Genomic DNA, 17,480 nt, shown 5'->3' on the forward strand with positions numbered 1-17,480 from the left:
ATAATAAAATGCAGCATGCTCCACAGTAAATGTGAACCATACATTATGATGTGAACTTGGCAGCGCTGTTCTCTTCAGCCGACAATTGTTCGTGATAATACGTTACAAAATTTTCTGAGCATCCGGGCCTCTGCCAGGGCCGCCCTCGTAGCGGGAGTTATGGGTTGATTTCCTTCATTTTTAAAAGTCGAGAAAATCTATTTTTTCCGATTTTCTGTCTTTATTAAGCCTTCCGAATACGTGGTTAAAATTAATGACATTATGACTGAATCACCCTGTATAATTTACACAAAGGCATATTTACTTATAACGTTAGGTATTTTTAGATAGTTAAAGCACTGTGCTATATTATTACGCTATAAATGAATCTAAACATGTCTACTGAACCACTAGCACAGTTTTCTATACTTACGCGGTAACGCCATGCTGGGATTGGTTGAGTCAAGTAGGTCATGATGTCATGAAAATGTATAGGTATTCGTATATTTATATCAAATATAGTATATAGTATACCTAGTAAATATTAAGTATTGGGAGTAATACATTTTAAAATGTAAACGTACAATGTAAAACGTGACAATACATGTAAAAAAGAAGATATATACATACAGGGTGGTCCGAATTTTATGCAGGAAACTTCGAGGGTAGATAGATCTCTTTAAAATAATATGCGTTTGTCTTATAAACATAGGTCTGGAATGGCCCCGTTTTAGAGATACAGGGTGTTGAGGTTTTAAAAAAAAATGATTTTTTGTTTATATCGCACACTACCTTACAGGTGGTGTATAAAGGAGTGTAAATAATTTTGTCGATGTGCTTACAAATTGCACTTACTTTTAAACATAAACAAATATTCTTGTAATATTACCGTCAGAAGTGTCAGCCACAAGGGGATTGTATTGGTATGAATAACTTGAGAACGACGAATCTTAGGGAAAAAAATTAAAGTTACCTTTTTTACGAAATTTGTGCATTAGAATATAAATCAGTTACAATGACATATAAAAAATGCAGTGGCGTAGGTTTTTTTGTAAAAAAGGGAGTGACCCCTGTCCAGTTGTACACCACTGGTTGAACCTTTATAGCTCATATTTCAGGAAATATAAAACCTACTATCATACATTATATGTACCAAAGTTTATTGAGATCGGTTAATAGATTCCGGAGATATAAACAAAAAATCATTTTTTTTTGACAACTTCAACACCCTGTATCTCTAAAACGGTGCCGTTCCAGACCTATGTTTATAAGGCAAACACGTATTATTTTAAAGAGATCTATCTGCCCCCGAAGTTTCCTGCATAAAATTCGGACCACCCTGTATACACCTAAACCCGTAATTTTACACAATGTATCATATATGTTCCATCCATTTCATATATAAAAACTATTATAAATATAAATATGTAAAAAGCTTGTGTGAATTTCCACAATTTTTATCAGTGCATTGCTGCCCTCTCATTCATCATTCATACACCTTTCTACATGTCAATAACTGCATTGCGTAATTTTTGTTTTCAATATTCTATCGTAAAACCTTGCGTAAATGCTTAAAGAAAACCTTACGCTCCTGTACAGATATCTTATCAGGCTAGTCGCGCATTACTGATGATTTGGCGTTAAGTAAACGTGGTTCTAAGCATTACGTGTCGTCGGGTACTTAAAATTAATTCTCCAACTTCTTGCATCGTTCCAATTGTCAGTATTTCAGTCGGTAGTGCAAAAAGACATGGCGGATCTACTACAGGGTGTTCAAGAAGGGGCGGCAGCAGGTTCTGGGGACATTCCCCAGGATTTCAAGATGCCCTCCACCGAGGAACTTTTAAAAGCCATTGAAAACATGGCTGAGTTGTCGGAAGATCAGAAAAAGGAACTGGTGGACAGTATTCTCGCGCGACAACAAGAGGGCGGTGATGCGGGATTTCCCGGTTTTGGCGCGTTACCCAATGCCCCTCCTCTCGCCACTAACAACTTCCCCCTTGAGATAGTGTGGATGTTGTCGTTGCTTTCGATAGTTTTTCTGATTTTGGGTAAGAAATTCTTAAATTTTGTGCGTGAAATCTTAAGTTAGTAGCTCTTTAGCTGTGGAAAATTTGTTTAATTTCCAGAAATATATGATATTCCGAAAATTGTAACCATAAGTACAGTACAACAAATATTGGTTGCTTATTTTTACATTTCAAAATAGAAAAAGAATGTCATCCTATTATTTTCTTGATTATTCTTTTTATATGACGAAAATATATTTTTAGTTATACCTATATTTTCTAACATTCTACATATCTGTTTTGTTTAGAACAGACAGAAGTAAAAAATCAATCCAATTCAAGTTGATTGATAATTGAACTAAATATAAAAGTATAAGCACATAGATATACCGACTTACGCCCGTATAAAAGTTAAGTATGCGATATGAAAATTTTCTAAGGAATGCGGCTAGTATAGAAAAGTATATCGTGCAGTGTGTCCATCTGCAGGAGGACAATATGGGGTATCTTCTACAGCATTTGTGTAAAAGACGATTGACCAAATAGCACACTAGAGAAATTCCCTGCTGAATAAATTTCTAGACTTAATTCTTTATTTATGAAATCAATTTTTTTTTAAATCATTTGAGTAATTCTCAATTCTTATTTCAGTAATATATTGAATTTTTGTTTCAATTTAATATTTCCCGAGAAAATTATAGTAACTTTAATTTTCTCTATTCTTTAAACCAACTCGTTTTTTTCTGGTTAAATTGTTATCACTTGCCATATGGCATCATATTTGTGATGTGAATTTCATATCTATTAACGTATAATTAAATTAATTTAACTTAATTCCAGTATAGCACCTAATAAGAAACTGTGATGTATCCACCGAGTTCTCCCATAGAGTTATATTGTTATGAAGTTCTATTTGTATTTTAGTAATTAAAGTTGTGGTGACCTGTTTTATATAGGGTGTTTCAGTCATAATGTCATTAATTTTAAATTAATATAGGGAAAAATGTGTATACTCGACGGCCAAAATTATAGATAGTGATTCATCGCTAGCTCTTGGACTAGTAAGGGGGATGAAGCGTGCCGGGAACGAAAATCAATTGGCGTATCTGCGTAAAAGGCAACAAGATATAGAAAATATTGAAAAAACATAATAAAACATAGGTAACATCTAATATTTTTTACGGTTTGCTATAAGCGGCACTTTGGTCAATTTTAATTATTACAGCATTTTAAAACGTCCCAGTTGTGTTTTTTTAATTCATAAATTTATTATAGCCATGGAATTAGAATCCTCGTCTACGCTTATGCTATGACGTTTCTCAGGTCGGGCAAATCAAGTCCGTTTACACCCACTAAAAAAGCATTTCCCTATTCCCTACCAAGTGCAAAAGACAGAGATAAAATATAGATCGACGTTCAGTGTAACTCAGTCTATACACGATTATAGATTCTACCGATGTGCATGGCGAGCGGCACAAAGATAAATAATATTGAACCGCATAGAAATTATTTTATATTTTATACGCATTATGGTAATAGTGTTTTTATATTATATATTAGTCACTCTTTATAATTTCGGCCGCCGAGTATAGAATACTAATATTCGATTAAAAATAATTTAAAATTCATATTTACGCTGAAAAAAAATATTTTCAAATTATTTAAACTCCTTTTCGGACCGCTTTTGACAGTTGACCTACCTATATCGTGAGTGAATCTTGACCTACCGTAGGTATTGTTCGGTCACTAACCTAACTTTAATGCCTATTCTTAACGTTTTCACTGTTTTATAATTGAATCTCAGTTTTTAGTGTTACTTATGTTCAAGTAACATATTACTTTTCAGAGTTGTATGATGCCTACTTATTTAAAATGACATATACGGCTAAAAAACACTCACTCATTCGTCCATAAACTCTTACGCGTGTACCGTTGACTGAGGAAATAGTACTATTTCACTAGCTAACGAGAGTTAAGGAGTAATTTGCTTATTTTTTAAAAAGTTGAGAAAATAGTTTTCGATTCCGAATACGTGGCTAAAATTAATGACATGACTGAGACACCCTATATAAAAATGCATACAGGGTGTTCCAATATTTCGTATACATGGAGCCAGCACAGTTCCCTGTCATCAAAATAAACAGATTTAACTTAATCACTAATCAGTATCAATTTTTTTTTCAAATAACTTTTGAAATGCCTTGTAAGAAATTATTGAAATTTTGTCGGAGGTTATGTAGTAACATCTATTTTCTTTTAACTTAAACATTTAAAATAATATATAGAGCTTGTTAAAAATTTTTCCATATTTCCCTATTATAAAATTTTTGTATTCGTTGTAATACCTTTGAGTTATAATAAATTTTTTTATTATTTCACCGATGCAATTTTTTATTCAAACTTGAAATAATTACGTCACTTCAAAAGTAGTTTATTTGATAATAGAAACGCAATAACGTACCATATTCTAAATTTACAGAAACTTACAGGATAAACGGTTCTCGTATCAGAATTGTTCGGTATGACCACTATTGTCAGTGATGCAAAGTAAAAAACGTTTTATTTTGTATACTTTTCTTTAAAAAAAACCATGGTACTTATTAGTAAATCAGTTTGGTTGATTTTAACTATTCTAACATGAACAATATATGTATAGTGAAACCTGTATTTAATAAGATGGAATTTAAGTCATTTATATAAATTAAGAAAAGCACAGGGCCTAGAATTGAACCTTGTGGTACAACCATCTGTACAGCTAGTCTCTATAGCAGCATATTAAGACCGATTTTCAAGGAAATTCTGTAACCAATTCAGAGCCAAATCCCTTATATCATGAGAAAACATTTTTTTATATTAACCTTTGATAGTTGACACGATCGGATTCCTTACTGAGATTCCAAAAGATAGGGCGCTCATCATGCATAATGAAATAATATAGTTTTCTTAGAAGTAACTAGATAGCTGTACTTATCGACATACTACTACGAAATCCATACTGAGTTTTGATTAAAATGTTAAATACAGTGTGTCCCACTTAAGCATTAGCCACCCATGTAAAATTGTTGACCGATTTGTTTCAACATTTTTTTGTTTGATAGATCTCAGAAAAAGGAGTAGAATGTACTACTGAGACGCGTTTTATAGGAGGAAAAAACGAGAAGTAATACTAGCGATTTTTTTTCGACAGAAACTGCGACGGATTCTTATTCAGGACTATCTAAAACCCTACTATACTAATTTTTGTTGTGATAGAATACAGAGTGTTGCAGAAAATTAAACCTTAATTTTTTAAATCAACTGAAGATTTATTTCCGAAATACATGCATTATTTGAATATTGTGTATCAGTATTATTCAAATTAGTAATAAACGAAACTTAATATTATGATTTAACACTTTTCAATACGTCGAAGATTATTAATTGTTACTTTTCGTAATTGTTGACAAGTAATATTACGGCATGCGTCTGTAATACGTTAACAAAGTTCTTCTCGCGTTTGGGGTCTCGTAACATAAAATTTATATTTAACAGCTCCCCACAAAAAAAAATCTAGAGGTATGAGATCTGGAGACCGTAGTGGCCAATGAATTAAAGGGCTGTTACGTCTAATCCATTGATTGGGAAAATGTTCATTCAGCCAGTTTCTCACTATGATTGAATTATAGGCAGGTGCTCCATCTAGCTGTATGTAAATTAAGGCGATCATTTTGAAAATTTTTAACGAGGTCAGGAAAAAAATTCATATTTCTTATTTTTTTATTTTAATTTGGACTCAAATTTAATCTGCTTACTAATTAAGAACTCAAAACACACAATTGTAAAATACTAGAAAAAATGATAAAATTGGCACTTAAACGTAAAAAACATTTTTTAAATAATTTATTTGATTAATTTATATTTTCAAAACATTTTTGCCGGTACAGTATTTTACCCAAAGACCTCAGAATGACTAGACAAGTAATTCCCTATGCATTGCAAAGGAATTGTTTTGATTTTCCACAACTTGAGACATCCTGCTATTAAACAAGGATGAAGATAGTTCTTTGTTTACTAGGGAACTCTTAACCAGTGGCGTGTGTGTTAAAAAGGGTGATACATTTTAATATTTGTCTAATTTATATATACTTACCGATTTCACACCTAATTTGGTTTTAAAATAATGTTAATGACTTCTTTTTTAAATAAATAGAACCATGTTCGTTTTACTCCATAACGGCACTTACTGCCGAAAAAAAGTAATACTAGTTACAACAATCTTTATTTTCTCAGTAACAATATACATCAATATGTTAAATAATACTAATTAATAAAAGTTTTTACCAGTTCAAATAGGAATCACAAAGTTACAGTTACAGNCCACTTTTAAAGCGAAATCTACAGCATATAACACAATATTTTCCCATTGTCTATTCACAAAAACAATAAATTCTGCCAAAGAAACTAATAATCCACGGTAGACACAACGTTAAACTCACTAAGCATGCAAAGAATTAATGGCGGCTGACAATCGTAAACAATAATAAACATCTAGCATAGAGCAGGTACTGCGCGCGCACATTACCACATGTCTTTAGCCAATAGGAGGCTGAGTTCTCAAAATATTTACAGTAGAACAAAACAAACCAAGACAATGCACTGTCTATCCTTTCTGAGGTCGTTGATTTTACCTTCCGCGGTCCGGACCTGGATCGCGGTCCGCCAGTTGCCGACCCTTGATTTAGAGGCAAGTCATCGGTTTTGTCCATAAATTTATTTTGTAGAAATCTCCTAAAACTATCCGCATTTAAATTCCCTTCAAAATAGTTAAGGCCCGATGATTTTTAGATTTAAAATGCCATACCAAATATTCACCTTAGCGGAATACTGCCTTTTGCATTGTATAACCCAATGCGGATTTTCTTCACACCACATTCTAATATTTTGCGAAGAAACAATACCATTTGTAGCTTCATCAGTGTACAAAATATTTTTCAACAGAAGCAAAATTCTATTCTTATTTCTGTCTCTTATTTCTAGACTGTGAAGAAATTTGGTTCCTACAATTTTTTTTAAACATCTCCAAATTCGATTTCTAGGCATATTTAAATTAATGCTGGCATCTCTAATAATCGACCGCGGATTTTCATTAAAATAGTTACGAATTATTTGGTTTATTGGAAGTACACAATTACGATGTTGGTTGGTATTTTTAATTACACTTCTAGTTTCATCAAAAACTGTATTAATAGTCGTAACTGTAAAAAAAAAAATAGTAACAATAATAATAATTTGAATAATACTGATACACAAATATTTAAATAATGCATGTGTTTCGTAAATAAATCTTCAGTTGGTTTAAAAAATTAAGGTTTAATTTTCTGCAACACCTTGTATTCTATCACAACAAAAATTGGTATAGTAGGGTTATTGATAGTCCTGAATAAGAATCCGTTGCAGTTTTTGTCGAAAAAAGATCGCTAATATTACTTCTCGTTTTTTCTTCCTATAAAACGCGTCTCAGTTGGCTATGGCCTTAGATCACGGAAATAACGAAATTATACATTCTACTCCCTTTTCTGAGATCTATCAAACAAAAAAAAAGTTGAAACAAATCGGTCAACAAATAACTTTTTTACATGGGTGGCTAATGCTTAAGTGGGACACACTGTATGTCGAGAAAACTTTTCTAAGAAGCAATATTCAAATATTTTACAGGTTTATAATTTTCTAAACTAGTGAGGTCGCCCCCTTTAAAAATGGGCACAATCCTTTTAGTCTTCAGCTGCACTCAAAGTATTATACAGTGAGGACGCGTGTGTTGGAACAAATTCATTTAAAATTCATGAGTTTGTTTTTTGGAAAAAAACATCAATTTTTATTTTGGTTACAGTTTTTCTGATGGTAAATTCATATGTACAGGGTGGTCCAAAAATAATTTATGACAATCAACTTCATTTTTTCAAATGGAAATACTTATTTATTTTTATTTCATTTTTGAATTCTGCACCGAATTCTAAGTATGTTTTATGTACCATGTCTTATACCAAAACTCAACAGTTAATGAGAAATTTACGATTTATTAATTTATTTATTAATAAAACAGAACATATCAAATTAAATGTTCAAATTGTTAACCATTAACTTCCTGACAATAGGCAAGTCGAACTTCAAATTATCGTAACACTTGGGGGGCTGGATTTGTTGTATTTCTGGTTTATTCGAATTCTATTCTTCAATTCTTCAATTTTTTCCGGATTATTGAAGTAGACTTTGGATTTTAGATAACCCCATTGATAAAAAATCTAATGGGGTTAGATCTAGAGATCTAGCTGGTCATTCGATAAAATCTCTTCTTCCGATCCATCTAGTTGGGAAAATATTGTGAAGGTGATCTCGTACTGAATAGTGTGGAAGCATTCCCTAGTGCTGGTATATTTGGGTTCTCACCATTCGAGTAAAAGTGTAGTTAAACTGGGTATTATGTAATTTTGTAGTAAGTCTAAATATTTTTCAAAGTTAAGTGTGTTTTCCGGTGCACAATATCGAAAATTTTGCCTGTTTACGGAACCATTCAAAAAAAATGTTTAATGTGTTAAAAATTGCGGGTTGGCATTGCATTCAATAAGTTCTTGAACTAAATGTAGTTCGTATGGGTGTTTTTTTGTAAATATTTTAGAACAGAAGATTTACTTATTGTGCTACTTGTAGAGTTGATTTGTGAGGATTTTCTTGTAAATAGAGCAAAACATTCAATTGTGTGTTTTGTGGAACTGAAAAACGGTTGGTTTTGTAATTCTTTCTTACGTGGCCAGTCTCTGAACTTTTTTTCTGTCTTACTAACTACGGATTGTGCAATAGGCCTTTCCGGTTACTTATCATTAAACAATTCGCAAACTTCAGCTTATGTTCGAGTCATGTCGCCATATCCTACCATCATCAAAATTTCCATTCGTTGCCATTCTTTCAAACTTTATAACTGCACTTAACAATTACTTGTTTTAAGTCAAATTGTCATACAGTTTCCATGTGACTAAACGTTGACAAGTCTACAATTAAAATTACCAGAATTAAAAAAAAAACAAACGCAATTGTTTTAGTCGATTTACAAAAAAACCCTCAGAAATCAAGTCGACAATACACTGCTCAATAATTGAACCGGATACTTGTGATTAACATATCTAGAAATATTGATTCAAATTGTTAAAATTATTATATTGCATACTGATAATGGGGGTCAATATGTTTTAAGTGTTTTTTTCTTTTCTTGTCTGGTCAACAATTTGAACATTTAATTTGATTTGTTATTCTGTTTTATTAATATATACAGGGTGGCCAAATGAAAACGAAATAGAGCCATTTTCAGGAACTGTGTCAAGATTGTAGAAAAACGCTCAGACCCGTCGATTTTAGATTAAAGGGGGACATTCTTTGCTGGTATTTTTGACTCCGCCACTTTCACCCCCAAGCAAGGGTAAGCATCACCCCAAAATATTTAAATGGCATTGGGGGTTGAGTAATATTTCTTTTGAAAGCTCTTACAATTCTCTTTACAACAGACTTTAAATTTTATAATTCCGCCCAATACTTTGAAAAAAATTTACATTTTAAAATTTAAATTATGTTTAGTTGCTTACTTACTACTTAGTTGATTAAATGTTCAAACTGATGACCGCCCGCTTCCATACAAGAATAAAGATTTTGTTCGAAACGTTCGCGCACATTCCGAAGCATTTCCGGAGTGATTCGACGGCATTCGTCGACGATTCTTTGACGCAAATCTTCCAGCGACGCTGGCTGTGTTTTATAGATTTTACTTTTTAGGTATCCCCACAAAAAGAAATCAAGGGGCGATAAATCCGGTGATCGTGGAGGCCACTCAATGCTGCCTCTTCTCCCAATCCAATTCCGTAGAAAACGTTGGTCCAAATACTGACGGACAATTAACGCATAATGCGGAGGAGCACCGTCCTGTTGAAAAATCAAATGATCTTCATCATACTCTGGAACATTTTCAATAATATCAGTCAAGGCAGGGTCAATAGCGTCTTCCAGTAATTGCAAATACATTTGGCCAGTCAAATTACCAGGTAGAAAAAAAGGACCCACCAGCCGGTCACCGAAAATTCCAGCCCATACATTTAATTTTTCCGGTTGCTGTGTATGCACCTCGTGAAAAACTCTTGGGTTTGAATCGGACCAATAGCGGCAATTGTGACGATTTACCGTCCCGTTCAAGAAAAAACTGCATTCATCAGAAAAACAGATGTTAAAAAGGAACTGTGGATCGTTCCCTGCTCGCTCACTCATTATTTCGCAAAATTGCAAACGGCGGTCATAATAATCCTCATGAAGTTCCTGGACTAAATGTATTTTGTATGGATGGAATTTATTCTTCTTCAAAATGGTTTGTATGCTAGTTCGATTGATCCCAGACACAGATGCCAGCTGCCTCGTACTTAATGTAGGATCAAGATGAACTTGTCCCAAAACTGCAACTTCACTAGCTTCATTAACTATAGGTTTTTCAATTTCTCGTTTTTTATTGGCTACGTTCCCTGTCTCTTGAAATTTTTTTACTAACTCTAGAACATACTTCCTCCTGACATGTCGATCTTGATGTTGTTCATTAAATAGCTGAGCTGTTCTATTCGCACATTTATTGTTCATAAAGTAAAGCGAAATGATATCTACCCTTTCCGCAATGGAATAAACCATAGTGTTTAATTTTCAAAAACACAATTAAATAAACTACCAACCAACGCTTCCAAATAATACTAGAAAATAATTTGGAATCCACTAATTTTACGTTCATTGTGTGTGTATAGCATTCATTTCTGTTTTTTACAATTGTGTTTTTTTTTACGAAAGTGATAACAAATCGCCAAAAACCAATGTAACGCAAGAAATACTAAATTTATACCATTGGCGTACTTAACTCGAATGACTGACATTTTTACCGTTACTAATTGTTTGTACATAAGTTTCAACTTTAAAATCAAAATTCTTAATAAGTATTGGGCGGAATTATAAAATTTAAAGTCTGTTGTAAAGAGAATTGTAAGAGCTTTCAAAAGAAATATTACTCAACCCCCAATGCCATTTAAATATTTTGGGGTGATGCTTACCCTTGCTTGGGGGTGAAAGTGGCGGAGTCAAAAATACCAGCAAAGAATGTCCCCCTTTAATCTAAAATCGACGGGTCTGAGCGTTTTTCTACAATCTTGACACAGTTCCTGAAAATGGCTCTATTTCGTTTTCATTTGGCCACCCTGTATATATTAATAAAACAGAATAACAAATCAAATTAAATGTTCAAATTGTTGACCAGACAAGAAAAGAAAAAAACACTTAAAACATATTGACCCCCATTATCAGTATGCAATATAATAATTTTAACAATTTGAATCAATATTTCAAGATATGTTAATCACAAGTATCCGGTTCAATTATTGAGCAGTGTATTGTCGACTTGATTTCTGAGGTTTTTTTTGTAAATCGACTAAAACAATTGCGTTTGTTTTTTTTTAATTCTGGTAATTTTAATTGTAGACTTGTCAACGTTTAGTCACATGGAAACTGTATGACAATTTGACTTAAAACAAGTAATTGTTAAGTGCAGTTATAAAGTTTGAAAGAATGGCAACGAATGGAAATTTTGATGATGGTAGGATATGGCGACATGACTCGAACACAAGCTGAAGTTTGCGAATTGTTTAATGATAAGTAACCGGAAAGGCCTATTGCACAATCCGTAGTTAGTAAGACAGAAAAAAAGTTTAGAGACTGGCCACGTAAGAAAGAATCTAAAATCGACGGGTCTGAGCGTTTTTCTACAATCTTGACGCAGTTCCTGAAAATGGCTCTGTTTCGTTTTCATTTGGCCACCCTGTGTAAATAATTAAATTGTAAATTTATCGGTAACTGTAGAGTTTAGGTATAGAACATGGTACATGAAACATACTTACAATTCGGTGCAGAATTCAAAAATGAAATAAAAAATAGGTATTTCCATTTCAAAAAATTAAGTTCATTGTCGTCACTTATTTTTGGGCCACCGCAACCAACCAAACCCCTGAATTTTGAATGAATTTGTTCCAACCCACGCGTCCTAATGTATACCTAATCAATAACAGTTTTTACTAAAACTTTTAGTATATCATCTGAACTATAAGATTTTTTACTTTTTAACTTTCGTTTTAGTAAATTATGGATTTTGCGGTTGGAGCATATGGATTCAGATAGAGTTACTATTTTCCCTACAAATAATATCTAAACTGCTTACCATGTTAGGTATCCGATCAATCACACTTTGACGGGCGTTTATGAAAAAAACATTAAATATTGAAGCCACCACGGGTTTCTTATAATATGTACTAAAGCCAAAAATTATTTTTCAAATATTACTTTTGTGTATTTAATATAAAAGTAGTAAGTGTATATTCGGCGTCGCAATTTCTGATGCGGGTTTGTGCTGGTTTTTAAATATAAATCTCAAAATCTCTGTATACCTATTAAGAATGTAAACAGTCACAGTTGTCAGCCTCAATGGATCATTATTTTCATACATCACTGATTGCTGTTTACACAATATGGGTGTTTATCTCATATTTCCATTAGAAATACTTACAGATAACTTGGCCAGCAGTTTGGGCAAAACTCACCATTAGTCGATTCTGATATTTTTTTATTAGAATGAATAGATTAAAGGCATTAGCTTCTGTTAAAAAATTGGCCAGTATAGTTTCTAATCGAACCACAGTATTTCAAAGAAAGTTTTTTGAAAAGGTCGAGGCTAAGATTAAGGAAGAGAAAATTCGATTCTTTTGTATTGTTCTATATTCGTGTTTGACCACTTTTTTCGTACTCATTTTTGGTAAGTGTTCAAATTCATATTAACCTCAGATTGACGAATATTATTATAAACAATGCATTTTACTTGATTTTTTAATAATATAATTTGTAACCATTTTTCCTGAAATATTGCTATTAGGTTCTGTGACTAAAAATGAAATTGTAATTAGGTATCTATAAAAATACAATTCACGTTTTTGGTTATATGAAACCATGACTATTTTGTAATTATTTCCTTCATATTACTTCTAACTGACCGCTAATAAAATGAAATAAATAATATGTTATGTACCTTTTCCTACAATTTAAGTATTTTTTAATATCTGACGGCATCATTTAAAAAACAAAACATTTTCGCAAATATTATTTTTTAATTAAAAAAATACGATATTTTTACAACTTATTCTTAATGAAATTGAGTGTATCTCACAATCAATTTCATTACTCTTTTAAAATGATTATTTTTAATTTTTACTCGTTTTAAAAAATTTACAAATATTCTTCGTTAATATACGAGTAATTTAAATAAAAAGTATGTTTTTCTGAAATCGTTCGGAAATGTGTACTTTTTGGGCCCAAAATCGGACTCAAATATATTGTATTTTAGTATTTTAATTCGTTGCTAAGCAACCATCTGCAAACAGTTATTTTCCGGCCTATAGGCCGGAAAGTTAACTTTCCCGTACCGTTTTTTATCTATATTTTTTATACAATAAATACTTATAAATACACTCAGGTAAATCAACTCTCATCAAAAATACATTATTTAGTATTTCACATATTAAATGTTTATTATAACTATTTGTTTATATTTATAGTTATGTTGCAGTTTGTACAACTATTAAACATTGGCTGAATTTTACATGAAAAGTCGGCGACATTGTTGCTGTTAATTATTCCTTCTTCGACAATATTATTACTATTAGCATTTCTCCTTGTCTCTCCACCCTCTATATATTTTATGTGCTATGTCTAGTTTATTTGTAAAAGATTCCTCTATACTTATATCTTTTTATTACTAGATTTTTTTAAATTGTATTTTCCAAAACATTATCAAATAACGGACATAAGCAATTATGTAATTTTCTTTTGTCATACTTCAAAAAATACTGAAAATGGCGGTAAAAACATGAAAGACAAAACTTGTTTACTATTCAGTGTTACAAACAATGTATATTTACCGATTTTCAACACCCTAATAAAATTTTCGCTTGACATTTTAAACTGAATTATGATGAGTATCAAATTGGAGCATAAACAACTTTTTTTCTGAAATTTTGAGAAATAACGTCATATTCGATTTTTTTTCTAACAAAGACAAATTTGACAGATGTTGGCTATTGCTTAATTACTATAAAATTGTAACACTGTATGACTGGTAACCTAATATTTTATTTTGTTTTCAGTGTTCTTCGGTTACAAATTATACAAGTCCCTCGTCGAAAGAGATAGAAGGAGAGAAGAGAAGAAGCGCCAAAAGCTACAAAAGAAGAAGAAATAAAATTAAATAAATCTAGAATAGACGAAATCATTCCGACTTATTAAATAAGGTATTCAATGTTCTCTATTTTTCTTAACTGTATGTTTAAATTGTTTTATAAATGATCTAAATATATTCCATTGTTGTATTATTGATGTAAAATTTTATTCCATATTGTATAGTGAAATAAATAAGACTTATTTCTCATGATCTTCTGTTTTTTTTTATCTGTTTTCAAGTTAAAGTTTGAGGTAGGTACGAAATTACCCGAAATTAAATTATAAAACTTTGTTTTATAGAGGACCATAAGCAATTTATGTCGGTAAGTTTTTATTGTCCAGTAGTTAGTAGAGTAGTTTCAAAATCTCATGAGCCGCGAAATGCGTGAAAGGCGTGGCGTATCCGCATAATTCTTCTAATAAGCAGAGAGCGGACAATTTGTGACTTTAACCTTGAACATAGATATGTCATTCATAAACCTAGATACATTACCCATGACGCAGTGGCGTGTCGGGTATGCATCGGAAATTTACGTGATAATTCACGAAAATTCCACGGTACATACATTTTTAGGCGTTATAAAATATTTAGAAAATCAGAAATTGTATACTACATATTTATTAAATAAAGNAAAAAAAACTGGAAAAATAAACCCTTGTACCGATAGGGACAGTCAAGTGTCAATACTGAAAACTTTTGTCTAATAGTGAGATGCCAGAGACATACATCTACATGTATAAGTCTCGTTACGCACTAGAAAAACAAATACACATCACAATAACACTATGACGTTCTGAAACCTCTAGTTTCGTTATCAAAGCAGAAGTGAATTAGAAAAGTACTGAATATTAGTTTTTCGCTACTTTTTCTGTTTTAACGAAATAATCTGTTCTCAAAAGTATTGACACTACTTGACTATTCCTATTTGTATAAAGGTTTACTTTTAAAATTTTTAAAATAATACTCATTAGGAGCTAAGTAGTAGTAAGCTTCCAAAACGTTACGTGGTGCTGTTTCGCGGTTTATTGGCAATATTAGGGACATTTCATTCTACGTTAGTACTATATTTTCTATGGTGACCGCTGGCGGATCTAACCTATGAAATTTATTAACGAAAATCATCTGGGAAATAAAAAACTTTGTTATGGTAGTATGAATGCCAATAAACTTTTATTAACAATTCCAATATTATATGGAAAAAAGAAAAGAAGTGTTAAATTAATGAATATTTTTGTTCTGTTACGTGTTGGTGAGGTAATATCCAGGATATGTTGATAATCCTTTTCGCGAGATGTTGAAAGTTATAGATTCAGGAAGCGAAAAACAATAATATTGTAACATAATCTCAAATATATTCTGGAATACCAAAACACCAAAAATAAAGTAGTGGATCAAAGGAAAAGGGGAAAGGTGGAGCAGCAACAACCTTGAGATTAGAGTATAGATGTAGGAAGCACTCTTACGGTGACGAGTGTAGACGAGTTAAAGAGATAGAAAGAGTTAGTTTGGGTACCATCTTTCTCTCTCGCACGCGCATGTGATTGGCTAACAGAACTCGTTTCTCAACGAAAGACACACATTGTCCGCTCTATTAATAAGCACGTTGTGAAAATATTGACTCAGAATTAGACCACGTGCCTCATTACAACCAGAAATGAAGTAAGGCGCTCGGGCATCAATAAAGTCAACTGGCGAACGTTTTTATATATATTTCTATTGCTTATATTAAAATAATAAAGAATAGGGCATAGGAGTGATAGGAGAACATTATTGTCTTCTGATATCGACCATCTAATCGAAAAATTAGTTTTTTTTTGTGACCCTATTTATTGCTATTAAGAAGTAGATGTAGATAGTATGGTATAGTTCATCTTTAAACACTTTACTTTTTTCGCTTAAAAAATAAGAGAAGTTTTAAAAACGTCTGTAAAAAATTAAAAATCAGGCCCATAAATTTTTTTGAGGGACAAAACCGCCGCGGTGCTCTGCACTTCAAAGTATAATATCTGTCGGTATACTGAATACACTAACAGAAAAAGAAAATTCAAATAACAACTTTCACCTAAAAATTGTCTAAATTTAATGAGAAATTCCCAACTTTAAGAACTTATACCTCTATAGGGCGGGCTCGAGTTAAAAAAATATTATACAGTGTGTTCAATTAAGTCGGCGCCATAAGGTACGNGCGGGCTCGAGTTAAAAAATATTATACAGTGTGTTCAATTAAGTCGGCGCCATAAGGTACGTGATACTTTTTTATTATTGGTTTTAGGAAAAAAATATATATTCGTGATAAAAAGTTCTGCATGGCCTAAAACCCAAAATGAAGTAATCAGATTTCAATTTTTTGCAAATGTATACGAGGTTTGTTGAAAAATATAAATTTTGTTGAAGAGTAAAGTACTTTTATTTATTACAAGATCGATACTCGTTATTAAGAAAAGTTGATCCTAGTAGAAAACTACGGTTAGTCATCCGCAATATTATCCATCTACCATTAAAAAACAGATTTTGTTATTTTTACACTCTTCTCTGTATTAACATTGACATTAATAATTTACGTCGAAGTTTGACATTAAATCCAGGATGCACTGACAAATCAATGAATTCAATACAATAATTGTTTTATGGTTTGCAAAATTAAATTATAATTTATTTGTTTATTTCCTATTACGTTTATACCCTAAAATTATTAGATTATTTTTAATACTACCTCATCATTGCGAAAAGTATGGCTGAGTGTGCGAGAGGGACGGGCAGTATCTCAGTACTTGCTGTCTCACTCTAGCACGCACGCGATTGGTTGGAAATGAATGCTCGCGCTCATTGGCCCCCGCAGTCACATAAAATGTGTAATTATTTAAGTTAAATATAGATAAAAATAATTATGTGTATGATGATAAACTCCAACTAATATTTTATGAAACCTTTGATACTTAGTGGTGGTGAATTGCTTTCTTTATTCAGTTTGAGACATAGAAAATATAGTGTTAATATTAAGTTTTCTATGGTTTGAAAGTTCTAAACTATATGAACTGTTGAATTTAACTCAATATTGTACAAATATTCGGTTATACTCTCCGGAAAGTGAGATTATTATAACAGTTCATGCATAATTTTTATATTTTTACAGCTTACTTGCCAACTTATCAAGTTTATGAAGCAAATGAATTAAATTGTTG

At 31.9% G+C, this 17,480-nt stretch overlaps 1 protein-coding gene across 1 annotated transcript; it reads left to right on the top strand.

The window, feature by feature from the left end:
* The first annotated feature begins 1,591 nt into the window (after positions 1 to 1,591).
* LOC108914734 lies at positions 1,592 to 14,505 on the top strand. The gene is made up of 2 exons (XM_018720604.2): positions 1,592 to 2,030; positions 14,225 to 14,505. Exons 1-2 carry the CDS (start codon positions 1,730 to 1,732, stop codon positions 14,317 to 14,319), a joined length of 396 nt encoding a protein of 131 aa, XP_018576120.1. The 5' UTR covers positions 1,592 to 1,729; the 3' UTR covers positions 14,320 to 14,505.
* Positions 14,506 to 17,480: the final 2,975 nt, after the last annotated feature.

Source organism: Anoplophora glabripennis, unplaced genomic scaffold (assembly GCF_000390285.2).
Source record: "Anoplophora glabripennis isolate ALB-LARVAE unplaced genomic scaffold, Agla_2.0 scaffold1306, whole genome shotgun sequence".
Lineage (NCBI taxonomy): Eukaryota > Metazoa > Arthropoda > Insecta > Coleoptera > Cerambycidae > Anoplophora > Anoplophora glabripennis.